Consider the following 18,402-nt stretch of genomic DNA (forward strand, 5'->3'; position numbering starts at 1 on the left):
ACAACCAAATGTAAACAGATGATCTGTTTACAGCTGCGTCTGTTCAGTGCCTTTTTTTTTTTTTATAAATGGAACAGCCAATGGTCAGATCCATTGAAACAGAACGGATGTAAACTGATGGAATCCGTTTATGTTCATTTTTAGGCAAGAAAAATTTTTTTTTTGTTTATACAAATTGTCATCTGATTGTTTATTGCAACAACTAAACAAATGGATGTAGACTGATGTAAGCTTACCTAAACTGATCTAAATTGATGTAAACTGAAATGACGTGAAAGTTGATGCAAACTGAATATGGATGTACAAACTGATGTAATCAAATCTTTTTTTTTTTATTTATTTATTTTTTTAGCAGTTTTCTCCTAGCTAAAAATGTGACTGAATGGATGACGGCCGTACGAAATGGCCACAAATGTAGCAGTATGGATATACCCCTGCCAGACAGCTGTTTTAGAAATGAACAAAAAATAAATAAAAAAAATCTAACATTTATGAATCCCAGCAATGTGCTTTACAAATGTGCATTGTATTTTGCTGGTGTTGCGAGTCTGAAGCCTACGGAACATAATAAAAAGGAGAGGGGGTGTAAAAAAAATAAAATAAAAAAAAAAACACCACACACAACTTGTAGGGAGGCCTCTCAAAGTAACACGATTGGCTCTGCTATATTATGTTCGCTCTGCTCAACTCTGATGCACTGCAGGATTTACTGTGCCCCCCCATTTTATGGATATGCCACATAGAACAGGCCGCAGTATATCCCCTCTGCATTATAAATGAACCCCTAAGATAATGAAAACAAGAATCTGATTGTCTGCTATAAGGCCCAGCTTCAAGCTTCTCGCTTCCCTCCCTTTGGAATTCTCGCATTAGATCAAAAAGGTTTGTGTATGAAGATTTGTCTTTAGATATTTTCAGAATCTTTGTGGAAAACAAAAGAACATTTTCTTTTCAGTGAGCATTAGAAAGGCATTTGGAGACATTTCAGATATAAACACACTTTATTATTGTCAATCAAATACTGTCATCCAGCGTTTCTTGCACTCATGCACTGTTATAACAAGATACTGATCATTCAGTAAGTATTTTTTTAAAACAATGCTTAACACATATTTTATTGATATACAGCAAAGTTATTTACGATGCACCCTGATTTTTTTTTTTTCAATTTTTGTAAACTGATTATTTAGAAACATGTAATTTGGTTCCAGAAAGTAAAGAAAAATGTACGTCTTCTTGTTGGTTTGAGGTTAAGATCCAGGAGTGCAATGTGGCACAAGTTGATACATGATTTGTGGTGTGTATATTGGTACACACACTGTTTCTGTGGTAAAGGCCAAGTCCACCCTAAATGGCTAGATTTGTTATAGGTGGATGCCGATGGGTTAGCTCACCTCAAGGCTTTGTGCATCTCTCAGGGACCACAGAAATCTTTGTACTTCCCTGTTCTGCCCTCTCTGCAGCCCGGGTCTTGCCGTTCCTCGTCTTTAAGACCAGGAGCAATGGCATGGATACTGCATTGATCATAATGCAAAATTAAGAACACAAACAGAAGATCCTCATGAAACAGCTGTGGAGCAGACCTATGGTCTCAGATACAGAGCTCTCACCAATGCAGTCCCCGCAGACCTAGAGACTTTAAAATATATAGATCTCCTCAACACCGTCCAAGAAATAGAAGGTAGTACAATTGGACAGCATTGGATACTGGTTTTGGGTAGACTGAAGATCTTTGAGAGACAGGTCCTTCCAAAATGGTTTACAAATAAGGGCCAAGATTGGTGAACTGAATCAGCCACCAACTTAGCTCCCCCTGGGACAGAAGAAATTCCAACAGATCTTTAGAATGGCCATAGAAGGGCAGACAGACCTGCAAGCAGAGATCTCTGCTTAAATCCCTCAGAAATATAGCACAACAGGCTTTAACCATATTGGTCATCCACCCAAAACTGAAATATCCAACTGTGAATAGAGTGACTCTTTAAAAAAAAAAAAAAAAAAAAAACCCCAAAACATTCCGAATACATGAGAGAAACAGGTTAAAATACAGAGAATTACTACCTTTGCAACATAGCTTCGGCATTGTAATTATCATGGAATTATTTATACCAATTAAAAACTTTAGGCAAGGTTTTGGAAAAAAAAGTTATTCTAGGCAGTCATTTGGTTTTGAAGAGAAAAAAATAGTAGCATATCAAGATCTCTCCTGTCACTCTCTTGTAGCATTTTAAGTCTAATCAACAAACTCAAGTTGAATATTTCACAGTGACTTGTCTAGCAATGCTCAACCTCCTACAGTAAACTCTTGCAAAGGCCTGAGGGCCTTTGTGATATTGCTGCCAAGGTGGTTTTCCCTTTCCTGCGATTGTCCAAATAATCAGTCACTTGATCTTCTAGCTGTCCAAATAGTCTTTAAGTCCTGTAATTTGTGATTGTATATCTTCTGGTAGCTCGAGGGGAGGAAGTTCTGGTAAGGGAATGTCTAAATGAGAAAGGTTGGGTATAGGAATGTCCGTACCCTTGCTTGTATTTGCTACAAACTTCTGCCAGGTAGAGGCTGGGCTGGAAGAAGTTGCTGTTGGCTGCTGCAGACTCCACAGTTCAGACTTCTCCACGAAATCTGTGTCCTTGTCCAGGTATTTCTCAGGGTTTCTCTGGAGCCGCACCAACTCAGCCCGTAGTTTCCGATTCTCTCGTTTTAGTTTCTCATTTTCAGCCAGAAGGGTGTCCACCAGCAAGTTCAGATCTTTGATCTTGGTTGCTTGCTCTTCCAGTTTTGTTTTGTCATCTTTTGGAACACGGTTGGCCTTGTAAGGCTCCAGTGGCTCCTTCCTCTTCTGCAGCAGATACAGTAAAGAGTCTGGTTCTCGGTCAAGGACACTGTGGATTTCCTGCAAACACTTCCCTGGGTTAGAACTGGATTTCTGCCCTGCAGAAACTAGTGCATTTTGGCAATCGATATCATCAGTAGATGATTTGTATGATGTTTGCAGATGGGCAGTGAGCTCCTTCTCTGCAGCTATTGCTTTTTGTTGAGTTCTTAGTTTCTCTTCTCTCTTGGCCCTTTTCAATCTTTCCTGAATTAGGATCTGTTGCTTCAAGTGGCTCTCCCGCTGCAGCTCTAGAGACAGCTGAGCCTAGATAGAAGGGGAGTAATAAGGGTTACTTGTTATAATAAAGGATTTCCAATGCCTGTCTTAAAAGAGGTGAAAAGATTAGAGCCTCAAGCCGTTGGGTTCACTTCAGTTATCAATTCATTTATAACAATAAAAGGATCAGAAGACCCCATTAGAAAAAATCCCTACAGGCGGATTTCCACAGGGTCCCCCACTGGGGCTCCAGCAGGTAGTAGAGAGCTGCAACATTTCAGAAATCATTTGGCTTATTTGAAACCTCCACCAACTCTGGAGTTCACCTCCCTTCTAGCCAAACTCCATAATTATTTGTGAGGTGACTTAGGAAGTTGCCTTAAAATCCCTAAGTAGAGAGCATACTTTTTTTTATTTTTTAGGAATTGCCCAATAGGCGATTGAAAAAGGTAGCTGTTAATTAAGCCAGTTATCACACTGCTGCAAACAGAGGAGGCACCCAAGATCACAGAAATAATGTCAGCAATTAGGCGTTTCAGCTGCCATCATTTACTGCCACTGGGTCTGGCATAACATTGTCTCATATTATATTATATATTGGCAGCCTTTTCACAGAACCAAAAGGATGGAATGTACATGATGTAGGCCAAGGGTAGGCAACCTCAGCCCTCCAGCTGTGCTGAAACTACAAATCCCTTCATGCGTGTGCCTCTAGGAGTCATGCCTGTGATCATCATGGTATTGCAATGTCCCATGGGACTTGTAGTTTCAAAAACAGCTGGAGGGCCTAAATCCCATAAATGCCTTACAGTGCAATGAAAAAGTATTCATACACCTTCAAAAGTGCCACAGACTCATGTTACAACCAAAAATGCAAATGTATTTTAAGTGATAGACCAACACAAAGTGGCACGTAATTGTGAAGTGGAAGGAAAATCATAAATGGTTTTCAAAATGGTTTACAAATAAATATCTGAAAAGTGTGGCGTGCATTTGTATTCACCTCCCTTTACTCTGAAACTCCTAAAAAAAAAAAAAAAAAAAAAAAAAAAAAAAAAAAAAAAAAAAAAAAAAATCGGACCAATTGCCTTCAGAAGTCACTTAATTAGTCATTAGAGTGCACCTGTGTGTAAATGTAATCTTAGTATAAATACAGCCGTTCTGTGAATCCCTCACAGGTTTGTTAGAGAACCTTTGTGAATAAACAGCATCATGAAGGCCAAGGAAAACACCAGACAGGTCAGGGATACAGTTGTGAAGACGTTTAAAGCAGAGTTAGGTTATTAAAAAAATATCCCAAGCTTTGAACATCTCACGGAGGACTGTTCAATCCATCATCCAAAAATGGAAAGAGTATGGCACAACTGCAAACCTACAAAAACATGGCCGTCCACCTAAACTGACAGGCCGGGCAAGGAGAGCATCAAACAGAGAAGCAGCTAAGAGGCCCATGGTAACTCTGGGGGAGCTGCAGAGATCCACAGCTCAGGTGGGAGAATCTGTCCACAGGACAACTATTCGTTGTGCTCTCCACAAATCTGGCCTTTATGGAAGACTGGCAAGAAGAAAGCCATAGTTGAAAGAAAGCCATAAGAAGTCTAGTTTGCAAGAAGCCATGTGGGGACACAGCACTTGTTACCACATCTACGGGCCTTCCTTTATCTAGAGATGGCAACTCACCTCCATATAGAAGGTTAATGGATTCGTTTGGCAAGAAGGATTCTTCATGAATGCATGCCGATTACTGCGAATTATATCGTTTTCATTACTAAAATCTTGTACATAGTCCCTCATCATCCCCTCCAAGAGCTTGCATACAACTGATGCTAGGCTAACTGGACGGTAATTCCCAGGGATGCATTTTAGGCCTTTTTAAATATTGGTGCTACATTGGATTTTCTCCAATCCACTGGTACCATTCCAGTCAGTAGACTGTCAGTAATAATTAAGAACAATGGTCTGGCAATTACTTGAGTGAGTTCCCCAAGTCCCCTCGGGTGCAAGCCATACGGTCCCAGTGATTTATTAAATGTTACGTTTCCCAAGTCTAATTCTGTCCTCTGTTAGTCATGAGGGTGCTTTCTGTGATGCGTCAGGAGGCTAAACACTGCAGTTTTGGTTACTGAAGGCCACCCGACTCTCTCGTGAAGACTGAGGAGAAGAATAAAATTCAATACCTTCGCCATCTCCCCATCCTTTGTAACCAGATGTCCTCATTCTTTATGAAGCCAATATGGTCTGTCCTCCCTTTTTTTTACCATTTACAGAATTCCAAGAATTTCTTGGGATTTTGTTTTGCTCTCCTCTGCTCTGTGTCTTTCGTGTTCTATCTTAGCCGCCCAAATTGCACCCTTAAATTTTTTGTTGCATCGCTTATAAAGTTTGAATGCTGATGATCCCTCAAGCTTGTATTTTTTGAAGGCCTTCTCTTTTGCTTTTCTATGCATTTTCACATTGGTATTAAGCCATCCAGGACTTTTGTTTGCTTTTAAATGTATTACCCATATGGGATGCACTGGCTAATGCCCTTATTTAATATGCACTTAAAGCGGAGGTCCACCCTAAAATGGACCTTCCGCTCATCGGATTCCTCCCCCCCTCCGGCGCCACGATTGGCACCTTTCAGGGGGGTGCAGTTACCTGGATAATCCAGGTAACTGCACCCACTTCCGGGCTAGCTCTCTGCAGAAAGGGGCGTACATTACGCCTCTTTCCGCAAGTGCCCGCCCCCTTCCGCAAGTGCCCCGCTGCCTGCTGGGAAAAACACAGATCCCAGAGGCAGCGGGGACCGTCCTCATTGCGCAGCGCGGCTCGCGCATGCGCAGTAGGAAACCGGGAAATGAAGCCGAAAGGCTCCATTTCCTGATTCCCATACCCAAGATGGAGGCGGCAGCACTCGAGTGTCGATCTAGAGATCGGCTTCGGGTGCCGACATCGCGGGCGCGCTGGGCAGGTAAGTGTCACCATTTTAAAAGTCAGCAGCTGCAGTATTTGTAGCTGCTGACTTAAAAAAAAAAAAAAAAAAAAAAAAACGCGGAGTCCCGGCGGACTCCCGCTTTAAATCAAACCCTTAAATCTTTCCTCCATGTTCTTTGGTCCTAAGATTTTATCCCAATTTATGCCTTCTAGCAAGGTTCGTAGTTTAGGAAAGTTGGCTTTTGAAATTCAGCATCTTTGTGTTTCCCTTAGGTTTCCTATTTGTGTGATTTATACTGAAGCCAATTAACCTGCGATTGCCGTTTCCTAAATTGCCCTGTATTTCCACATTCGTGATCAGATCTGTAGTGTTGGTAATCAGTAGATTTAGTAAAGCTTTATTTCTAGTTGGTGCATCTACCAACTGGCCCATGAAATTGTCCTGCAAGACATTTAGGAACTGGAGAGCCTTAGACAAATGCGTGGTTCGGTTGGATAATTAAAATCCTCATTAGCATAACACTTCCCATCCTTGCTGCTAATCCAAATTGTGATAAGAGGTCCACCTCCCCCTCCTCCCTCAGGTTAGGGGGCCCTATAGCATACTCCCAAGTATTATCTTCCCCTTAGCTTCATCCCTTTGGAGCTCTACCCAAAAAGGTATTTCAACTCCTCCCTAGCTTCCTTAGCGATGTCATCTCTCACATTCACTTATACATTATTCTTGATATACAGCAATACCCACCCCTTTTTTACCCTCTCGATCCCTGTGATGAAGGGTATACCCTTGAATGGTTGCCAGCCAATCATGAGAGCTGTTGAACCAAGTCTCAAATTCCCACAAAATCCAAATCCTACTCATACAACAGTATCTCTAGTTCTTCCATCTTGCTCGTCAGGATCCTGGCATTGGTGAACACGCCATGTAGTTTAGACCTGTCGCATATTATCCTCTTATTGGGTGTTCTGAGAATGCAACTAGGACTTGTTACTATATTTATCTTGGGTTTATGTGCTTTAGTCAACCTACCACTAATTCCCCCAATACTACCCTCTGGACTATGTTCCTCGCTGACTATCTCTACCTCTGGACTAGACCCCCCCCCCCCGCCACCTAGTTTAAAGCCCCTCTAACTTTTTGGCCATCTTTACTCCCAGCAGATCTGCACCCTCCTCATGTAGGTGCAGTCTGTCCCTTCTATTAGTACTGGTGACCGACTGAGAAATCGGCCCAGTCCTCCAGGAACCCAAACCCCTCCTTACTACACCAGCTCCTCTGCCACTTGTTCTCTGCCTTTCTGGTGTGGCGCGATGTACTGGTAGTATTCCTGAGAACACTACCTTGGGAGGTCCTTTTCCTCAATTTCGCTCCCAAGTCCCTAAAATCATTCTTTAGGACACTCCATCTGCCTCTGACTGTTGTTGGTGCCAACTTGCACCATGACAGCCGGGTCTTCCCCAGCCCCTCCCAGTAATTTGTCTACCAGATCAGTGATGTGCCGAACCCGAGCGCCCACTAGACAGCATACAGTTTGGCACTTCAGGTCTTGTGTCAGGTCAGGTCTAAAGTTGTTTAAAAAGTGACAGAGGGCATTAAAAAAGCTGCAAGGAAACCCCAAAACATAAAAATGCATCACAGAAATCACCAGAAGTCAAAAGCAAAACTTGGTTCTCCAACAAACCTCAGAGGGCTTCACAGAACAGCTGTATTTATACTGAGATTAAATTACACACAGGTGGACTATTTACTAATTAGGTGCCTCCTGAAGAAAATTGGTTCCACTAGATTTTAGTTAGGGGTATTAGAGTAAAAGGGGACTGAATACAAAGGCACATCACACTTTTCAGATATTTGTAAAACATTTTGAAAACCATTTATCATTTTCCTTCCACTTCACAATTATGAGCCACGGTGTTGGTCCATCACATAAAATACAACCAAAAATATGGAAAAATGGCAAGGGGTATGAATACCTTTTTCAAGGCACTGTATAGCCCAAGCGGTACTATTCAGGGGGTACTCTGGCTTTTTACATCATAATAGTTTACATTGATAGCAAATTATATGCAAACAGATATCAGTATGCATCATTTACCCGATTCCTGACAGTGTCACGCAGATATACCGCGGTACAATGGCTAACCTGGGAGAAATCCCGTACAGGAACGTCCTACCCTTTTTTGGGCACCAGAGGGAGCCACACACACTGTGCATGACGGAGAACTGATGTGCGTGGCTGGCAGGCGCGATCGCTGCCGGCCAGGCACACGAGTGTCAGCATGACAAATTCCTGTGCTGTCAGGAGGAGAGGAGCCATATCGTTTGTTCCTACCAAGTAGGAAAAACTATATATGTCTCCTCTCCTAGTCAATCCTATCCCCACACAGTTAGAACACAGTGAAGGAACACACACACTTAACCCCTTGATCACCCCTAGTGTTAACCTCTTCCCTGCCAGTGACATTTACACAGTAATCAGTGCCTTTTTATAGCTAATGAAGGAAAGATGCAGTCATCCATTAGTTATTCCTTCCTCTGTTGCAAAACGTAAGAGCGGGCTCTGAACTGAAAACAATACACTGTTTACAGGTACAGAGCTGCTCAGATCAGCTCTGTACTCTGGGGCTGATCTACTAAAATTAGAACACTCAGAATCTGGCACAACTGTGCGTGGTAGCCAATCAGCTTCTTACTTTAGCTTGTTTAATTAAGCCTCGAAAATAAAAACCTGGAAGGAGTGTGTGCGACGTCACCGCGTGCCAGCGGGGTGTAAGATACCGCGGCCGGTGTGTTTTAATGTGGAGCCTGTTTTTCACTGCCTAAATGTAAGTGGATATAAAACTGTTTTTAATAAACTTTTCTCTGCTGTGTTAAGCTTCGAGTTTCTCCCTGCTAGCTTTCTATATGCGACTTATGGGTGAGCGATCTAAAGAGCTGATCCTATGTGATTCAAACCTATATGGATTAATTTTCCAAGATGCAGTTCTGATAAGGGTGTCACCTATTGTTGGATGGATACTGTGCCTTTCTGATCCCTGTAATTCAGGATCTACACCATTTTGATATATTGCTTGCAAATCATTGCTTAGAATCCTGTATAGGGGACATTCAAGGTCCATATTACGGTACCTTGCCCTTGTTTGCACTTTATAATTTGTAAAGACGGCATTCAAGGTCCATATTGCCTTTTTTTGCACATCGATTATAATGTAAGATGCAATCTAAAGGAACAGCGTACTTGTAGGTTGCAGCTGTTCCATCAGGTTTATTTATTTAAACCCTGAATTTGGGTGGACCGAGCACAAGAATTTCCTTTATGTTATTATTAAAGCTGAATTCGTTTCTATGCACAGCTGCATGAGATTTTGCTCAGGTTTTAGTAAATCTCCCCCACTGTCTGAACCATGCTATCCAGTAATTTTTTTTATTTTATTTATTAATAATAATGGTGTCAGCTCTATCTGGCATAAACATGTGCGAAGTTATGAACCTCATCTTATTTCTTTTTAGATATTACAATTTAAAAAAAAAAAAATTAAAATCAGTGCTTTTTTCTGTGATCCTTACCAATTGCCTCAGCAAAATTGGGCATAGGCACCCAAATTGTACAGGGTTTGCATATCCAATTTTGTGTCACTGCATGACTGTGCCTAAGGCTTCATGCAAAGTGTCAATAAACGGACCGTTCAGGTCCACAAAAGTTTACAAGGTCAGTGTTCAGGTGTGCTTATCAATTACATTCACTGCACATTCACTGCAAGCTGAATGGATGTAAAGGGAGTCTAAACCTGCTTTAAAGCATGAACGTCTAAACACAGCGATTTGGGAGGCATCAAACGGGTTTAGGGCCCATTCACATGGGGAATTCGCTTAGAGCCGGGCCATCCCTTGCTATGCTTCATACATCCACCCAGCTATGGGACGCCAGCATGAGGATGCAAGCAGTACCTGTGCATCCCTTTGCTGGTAAAACATGGCCCTGCATGAGGCACAGAGCAAAGCGACCCATGTGAACGTGGCCTTATACTTCCTATTTTTCGCACCATAAGGCACACTCTCCCCCACCTAAAAAAAAAAAAAAGGAGGAAAACGTCCCTGCGCCTTATGGATCGAATACTGATCAGGCTCTGCCCCCTCGCCACCTTCGTCCCCTCATCAGAATATCGACGCTCGGCTTCTCTGTGGAGGAGTGAGGACAGGATGTGAGGCAGATCCTCGTGGGGGGAGGCGGTCTGCCCCGGGTGCCAAAACACGGGGGTTGTCAGTGGCATTGCGATGGTGGTGCGCTCCACACCCAGGTCAGTTGACACCCGCCAGATGTGACACCATCCCGCGCCGGCAAGAGCCCTGGCTGTTTTTTTTTTTTCCCAGCCGAAACACCCCCTGCCCCGTGGTCTGGTCCAGTCCTTCCTCCTGCTCTTTCCACCAGCAGCTGCTGCTGGAAACTATGTCCCAAGTACTCCTTCCTAGCTGCTGCCCGGGTGTATCCGAGGCTGAGAGCCAGCGAGTGAGTGAGCCAGCCAGCCAGCCTGAGGGGGTTGTGGAACGTAATGGCAGCAGTGTCCACCACTGACGGAGGTGAGCTGGTGATAAAGGGGTGGGAGGTGTGGGCTGGCATGGTATCCACTGCCCAGTCCCCTGAGCTGTTGTGATAGAATAGGCTGAAGGGGCATTTGTGTCTGCCCTGTCACCCTGAGCTGATCTGGGAAGGGGGGAGGTTGCTGTGTCCACCACCACCACCCAGGTATAGTGTAGCTGAGCTGATTTGATAGGGTGTGGTATTACTGTGTCTCCACCACCCACCTATAGTAGTAGCATAATATTAAATATTTTATGACCCCCATTTGGTTCAGAATATTTTTTTCTTGTTTTCCTCCTCTAAAACCTAGGTGCGTCTTATGGTGCGAACAATACAGTAAATTCACAAGTGCCAGTGAGTACAAGGCCTGAAAATGTATTAATTGGTTCTCTTTTCTACCTCGGAAACTAAACTCTCATTATAACATGCGGACTCCCAGAACATGTAGAGTAAAACTACCAAATTACGTCATGAGAAAACCTTTTATTTCTCACTCGCAACACCTAATGGCAAAGGCACACAGGACCCAAAATTAACATCTGTGCATGTGACTGGCAATGAGAAGTATGGGTAGCAGTGTGCTATGACATTCCCCTGTAAACATGTCTGTGAATATTCTCATTTATACAGCTCATGATAAAGCTAGCAGTCAATTACTTACAAATAGACTTCTGTAATGTTGAAGACGTTTTGTAGCTTCCATCAGCCATTTCAGTTCCAATGAGTGTCAGGAACATACCCCAACATTTATATCCAAACAGGCAGCACAGATGCCTTATTCCAATCACCATGGAATGTGTAAATGTCTACCGTCTAAGAACAGGATGGGTGATGTAAAAGTTGTGGAGCTACCATGTTCTACTGATATAGGGGTTGATTTACTAAAACTGCAGAGTACAAAATCTGGTGCAGCTGTGCATGGTAGCCAATCAGCTTCCAGGCTTTTGTCAACGCTTAATTGAACAAGTTAGGCTTTATGTACAAAGGACGTTTTTACAACCTCTTGAATGATTTAACTTGACAGGTAGCAACCCACAGTTAAAATGCCTGTTTTGCTGCGTTTACATGCCATATTTTGCATTTAAAAATGAATATATATTTTTTTCAAAATAGCCAGAAATGATAAACGCCTGTAAATGAAACGCAACTAAAACGCGAGTTACCGCGTTTAGCAGCATTTAGCACTTGAAATGCCTCTAAACTCCTCTTCTGAACCCATTTTTTTTGCGTTCCAAAAAAAGCCTCTAAACTCAACTGCCTAGAAATGACTAAACAACCCTGTGTTCATGTACTGATAAGATAACAGAGGAGAGTTCAGGAGCAGGTGAAAAAAAAATGCCCAACTGCTAGTAAACGTCTGTTTAGCAGCAGCAGTGTAGATGAGGCCTGCTGGTAAACGGGGAAAAAAAATGCCCAGCTGCTCCTAAACATCTGTTTACCAGCAGACCTCATGTACACTGCTGCTGCTAAACAGACCTTTACTAGTGGTTGGGCATTTTTTTTCCCCAACTGCTCCTGAACTCTCCTCTGTTCTCTTATCAGTACATGTACACAGGGTTGTTTATAGTCCTTTCTAGGCAGTTGAGTTTAGAGGCCTTTTTTGGAAAGCAGAAAAAATAAAAAATAAAATAAAAAAAGAAGAGCAGACGCTCAGTTTAGAGGCATTTCAAGTGCCAATCTAAACGCAGTAACACGCGTTTCATTTACAGATGTTTTTCATTTTTTTTATTTTTATTTATTTGCGAAAAAAGGAAATTTTTTTTTCAAGCGCTTCTAAATGCAAATGCGGCAAAATGACACTAAACGGAGGTTTTAAAACGCGAGTTACTATCTGTCAAGTTAAAGCGGGATTCCACCCTAAAGTGGAACCTCCGCTGATCGGAACCCTCCCCCCTCCGGTGTCACAATTGACACCTTTCAGGGGGAGGGGGGTGGAGATACCTGTCAAAGACAGGTATTTTCACCCACTTCCAGGCATAGACTCCCGTGGGAGTCTACGCCATTTCCTGCCCTGCCGCGCTGTCTGCTGGGACACACACGGGTCCCAGTGACAGCGCGGAGATTTCCTATTGCGCGGCGCGGCTCGCGCATGCGCAGTAGGGAACCGGGAAGTGAAGCCGATTCGCTTCACTTCCCGATTCCCTCACCTAGAATGGCGACTGCAGCAGCCGAGAGCCGAGCGATCGATCGGCCTCGGCTGCCGGCATCGCTGGAACCCGGGACAGGTGAGTGTCCATTTATTAAAAAAGTCAGCAGCTGTAGTATTTATAGCTGCTGGCTTTTAATATTTTTTCTTTTGGTGGAATCCCTCTTTAAATCAATCATTCAGGAGAGGTTGCAAAAATGTCCGTGTACATCAAGCCTTAGAGTTAGAAGGTGGTCGGCTACCTTGCATAGCTGCACCATATTTTGCACTCTCCAGTTTTGGAAAACCAACCCCATAGTCCCATCCTCGTGGGAAGACTGAATAGGCAGTTTTTTGATTTACATGACTAAAGGTGTGAATTGTCAAAATTGCTGGGGTAGAGATTTTAAAACCGTATTATAGGTGGAAGACAGCTACTATTGAAGGCCCCTATGCAGGTTTAGGGATAGTTGTTCCATTTGCTCTTTCATGCTGTTTGGAACCTACACAGACTTCCGGATACACTCCTCCCATCCTGTTCTTAGGCAATCTACATCTACACATTCAGTGGAGACTGAATTGCAGCGTTGGTGCTACCTGTGTGTATAGAAATGATAGGGTATCTTCTGGACACTTACTGGATCTAAAGCATCAACATCTTCAACATTACAGAACAGGTCCGGCTGAATGAATGTGGCAAACTGCTACCAGATATCCAGATATTGTTCTGTAAACAAAAAGAAAAAGTGAGTGGGTCTCAATAATTGTTTAACCTCCCACACAGTAAGCATGATTCATCTTACCTGCTCAGACTGTGTAAGCTTCTTGGCTTCCAAGAGATAAGCTGCAAGATAGAAACGACATTATAAGGCTGCAAGACTTACATATTGTCACTAGAGGGCCTCAAACATGGAATAGAGCAGCAGGGAATTCTGTACTGCTGAGTATTATGTGGCACGCTGTGCAAAGTCATCCTACAGACATGACAGCAGGGCAAAGCATAGTGCTGGACAGCATCACTGTACAAAAACACAAAGTACACTCATCTCCCATATATATATATATATATATATATATATATATATATATATATATATATATATATATATATATATATATATATATATATATATATATATATATATATATATATATATATATATATATATATATATATATATATATATACACATATACACATATACACATATACACATATACACACACACACACATACATATATACATACACACACACACACACACACACACACACACACACACTGCCATCCATTGTCATTTAAAGGAGACTGTACTGACAAAGAGTGCTGCCTTTGTGGACTTTCCTTCCTCAAAAATTCCAATTGTCTGGCTGTAATGCAGAATCAACTTATTCAATATTTCCTGCGTTGCTTCACTCTTTCTAATCTGCATTGTTGTTCCAGGGCTGCAACTCAAAGTGCCAAAGCCAGAGACAGCCAGAAAACCAGCAGTCCCTACCATCATAGCAGCCTTTGTGCGGGTCTCCTTTTTTTCTTATGTGGCATTCAAAAGCCACTATGCTTCTGCAAAATGCTGGAAAATTAAAATGTTACTAAACAATGGAAAGGTAATAGCAGGCTTCAGCACTGTCCACTTTTGCTTTGTGGTTTTAACCTTAAAGTGGAACTGTAGCCTACAGTGCATTCAGAAAGTATTCAGTGCTTCACTTTTTTCACATTTTGTTATGTTACAGCCTTATTCCAAAATGGATTAAATTCATTATTTTCTACAGACAGTACCCCATAATGACAACATGATATAAATTTGTAAAGATTTCAAACAAACTTCTATATATATATATATATATATATATATAAAAAAATCACACGTACAAAAAAGGTATTCAGTCTGCCATGACCCTCAAAATTGAGCTCAGGTGCATCCTGTGTCCACTGATCATCCTTGAGAGGTTTCTACAACTTGGAGTCCACCTGTGGTAAATTCAGTGGATTGGAAAGGCACACACCTTTCTATATAAGGTCCCACAGTTAGTACATGTCAGAGCACAAACCAAGACATGAAGTTCAAGCAATTGTCTGTAGACCTCAAGCCGCGTACACACGTAGCCGTCTGTCCGACGTACTTAGTCTGGCGGACTTCCTGCCAGACTGTCCGTTGGACTTCCGAACGGGGCTACTTGCCCACACACGGCACTTTTTCAGCGGACTAATACGGCGTGTACTAAGTCCGCCGGTACTATCGCCCTACTTTTGAAATGAATGGACTCGCCCACACACGCGGAGGAAAGTCCGCTCATTTCGAGCGCGTCTCCAGGTAGGCGGGGTCCGCGAAGGAGACGTTGCTGGCCCCGCCGCCTGGTATGGACTTAAAGGGGAACCCCAACGCCGAAAAAAAAAAAAAATTGGCGTGGGGGTCCCCCCAAAGTCCACAACAGACCCTTGGCCGAGCACGCTACCCAGCCGGCCAGGAAAGGAGGGGCGAGCAAGCGCCCCCCCCCTCCTGAGCCGTACCAGGCGGCGTGCCCTCAACATGGGGGGTGCCTTGGGGAAGGGGGGGCCGCGCGGCCCCCCCACCCCAAAGCACCTTGTCCCCATGTTGATGAGGACAAGGGCCTCTTCCCGACAACCCTAGCCGTTGGCTGTCGGGGTCTGCGGGCGGGGGGCTTATCGGAATCCGGGAGCCCCCTTTAATAAGGGGGCCCCGGGATACCGGCCCCCCACCCTATGTGAATGAGTATGGGGTACAATGTACCCCTACCCATTCACCTGTAAAATAAAGTACAAAAAAAAAAAAAAAAACACAACACACAAGATAAAATAATTTATTGCACAGCTCCGGGGGTCTTCCGGGGTCTTCTCGCCGGACTCCTCCGCTATCTTCTTGTAGCTCTTTTACTAGCGGAGGAGCCCGGCATTCTTCTTCGTCGCCGCAGCCTCTTCTTCCGACTTCGGGGGTCTTGTCCCCCCTCTTCGGTTCTTCTGCCGGGCCACCGCGCCTTCTTATAGCTCTTTTACAGGCGGTGGCCCGGTCTTCTGTCGCCGCCGCCTTCCGTTCTTCTCCTGGAGATGTTGACTCGACGTTCTCTCCGGCCGCAATGCCAGGGACGCGCTGTGCTGCCACTTATATAGGGACAAGGGGCGGTGTCACATGGTGACCCCGCCCCCTTACGATGTCACAGTCCCGGAGGATGCTGGGACTGTCGCCATGGGAGGGGGAGGAAGGAGGAAGGAGGAGGCGACAGAAGACCAGGCCACCGCCTGTAAAAGAGCTATAAGAAGGCGCGGTGGCCCGGCAGAAGAACCGAAGAGGGGGACAAGACCCCCGAAGTCGGAAGAAGAGGCTGCGGCGACGAAGAAGAATGCCGGGCTCCTCCGCTAGTAAAAGAGCTACAAGAAGATAGCGGAGGAGTCCGGCGAGAAGACCCCGGAAGACCCCCGGAGCTGTGCAATAAATTATTTTATCTTGTGTGTTGTGTTTTTTTTTTTGTACTTTATTTTACAGGTGAATGGGTAGGGGTACATTGTACCCCATACTCACATAGGGTGGGGGGCCGGTATCCGGGGGCCCCCTTATTAAAGGGGGCTCCCGAATTCCGATAAGCCCCCCGCCCGCAGACCCTGACAATCAACGGCCAGGGTTGTCGGGAAGAGGCCCTTGTCCTAATCAACATGGGGACAAGGTGCTTTGGGGTGGGGGGGCCGCGCGGCCCCCTTCCCCAAGGCACCCCCCATGTTGAGGGCACGCGGCTTGGTACGGCTCAGGAGGGGGGAGGCGCTCGCTCGCCCCGCCTTTCCTGGCCGGCCGGGTAGCGTGCTCGGACAAGGGTCTGTTGTGGACTTTGGGGGGACCCCCACGCCGATTTTTTTCGGCGTTGGGGTTACCCTTTAAGTCCATACCAGGTGGCGGGGCCAGCGGCGTCTCCTTTGCGGGCCCCGCCTACCTGGAGACCCGCTCGAAATGAGCGGACTTTTCTCCGGGCGGGAAAAGTCCGCTCATTTCAAAAGTACGGCGGACTGGCATACACACGGCCGGATTGTCCGAAATGCGAGTCCGGTGGGAAGATTGGAGTGTAAAACTACATTCTAAGTCCGCCTTACTTTCGGGCAGTGCGGCTATTCCACCGGCATGGTGCTACTGCAGCATCGCTTTGCTGTGGTTTTAACTCTCTCGGCAATTAGAGGGGGGGGGGGGTAAAGCACTCCGCTAGCTCCCGAATATCACACTAAATTGGCGGTAAAGATAGCGGCATTTTAACGCTGACACCTAGCTAGTGTGAAAGGGATCTAAGCACACAGCTAAGATAACAAAGGAGTGGCTAAGGGACAACTCTGTGAATGTCCTTGAATGGCCCAGCCAGAGCCCAGACTCAAACCTAATTGAACATCTCTGGAGACATCTGAAAATGGCTGTGTACCAGCACTCCCCATCCAACCTGATTGAGCTTGAGAGGTCTTGCAAAGAAAGGAAGAAACTGCCCAAAAATAGGTGTGCCAACCTTGCAGCATCATCCTCAAAAAAAAAAAAGAAAAAAAAAAGACTTCAGGCTGTAATTGGTCCAAAGAAGCTTCAACAAAGTATTGATCAAAGGCTGTGGATACTTTTGTTTATTTTTAATAAATTTGCAAAGATAATAAACTTCTTTCACGTTGTCATTATGGGGTATTGTTTGTAAAATAAATCAATGCAGCCTACCATTCACTAGGATTCATTTACTAAAACTGAAGAGTGCAAAATCTGGTGCAACTCTCCATAGAAACCAATCAAAGTCCATGTATTTTGAGAAAGATTAATTGAATAAGTTGAAGTTAGAAGCCGATTGGCTACTATGCACAGCTGCATCAGATTTTCCACTCTCCAATTTTAGAAGAAAAAAAAAAAAAAAAAAAAAAAAAAAAAAAAAAAAAATCAACCCCAGTGTGTCTATCGAGTCCACACAATGTGTAGGGCAGTGGTTCTCAACTCTGCGCTAAAGTGGCCCCAACAGGCCATGTTTGCTGGTTTTCCTTTATCTTGCACAAGTGCTTTAAATCAGAGTCAATGGCTTGGTATTTTGGATGGCCATTTTATGGAACAGAAATTCCCAAAACGTGGCCTGTTGGGAGTACTTGTGGACGGGGTTGAGAACCACAGATGTAGAGTACTGGTTGCAGGTTCATCCATGTTTATGCAGAAACATAGTGACTTCTGGTTTTATTCCAATATGAATGTCAGTACTGCAGACTACATCTTGTCATCTGCAGCCCGAGAAGGAATAATGTCCCCAGTGTTTACCTTGGGCCTGATTTTATTTTATTTTTTTCTGGGCACACTGCCAGGCCGAGACGTTATCATGATAATGTTATGTAGATCTCCACATTTATTTCATGCAGATAAATATGATCTTGGAAACTGGGCAGATATGTTGTTTTGTATCATCCAGATTGCCTGCGAGTCCTCTGCAGCGACACTCAACATACACTGCTGAGCTTTGTCAACAGCTCTCAATGATGTTCTTTCACGTGAAGATAGAGCATGGCTTGTTAATCCTCACATCGTGCAAAGCCTTTATTTCTATTATTTCCACTCAGTAGAGCTCCCTTATTTCCATTTTCTAGGCAGGCGCATAAAGAACATGAATATGAGGGAAAAAAAATAAAATAAATAAGCACATCTTACATCCCAAAAGCCAAACCACCACCTGAGCTCCCATC

At 44.0% G+C, this 18,402-nt stretch overlaps 1 protein-coding gene across 1 annotated transcript in view; it reads right to left on the minus strand.

The window, feature by feature from the left end:
- Window positions 1-982: 982 nt before the first annotated feature.
- NRBF2 (nuclear receptor binding factor 2) overlaps window positions 983-18,402 on the minus strand; it is a 41,747-nt gene continuing 24,327 nt past the window's right edge. Inside the window, exons 3-4 of the mRNA XM_077455419.1 lie at window positions 13,514-13,554; window positions 983-3,137 (exon numbers count right to left, since the gene is read on the minus strand). Coding sequence (XP_077311545.1) covers window positions 2,394-3,137; window positions 13,514-13,554 — 785 coding nt within the window. The 3' untranslated portion in view covers window positions 983-2,393. The remainder of the gene's footprint in view (window positions 3,138-13,513; window positions 13,555-18,402) is intronic.

The sequence above is a fragment of the Lithobates pipiens genome, unplaced genomic scaffold (assembly GCF_037356315.1).
Source record: "Lithobates pipiens isolate NorthernLeopardFrog02 unplaced genomic scaffold, aLitPip1_a1.2 Scaffold_25, whole genome shotgun sequence".
NCBI lineage: Eukaryota > Metazoa > Chordata > Amphibia > Anura > Ranidae > Lithobates > Lithobates pipiens.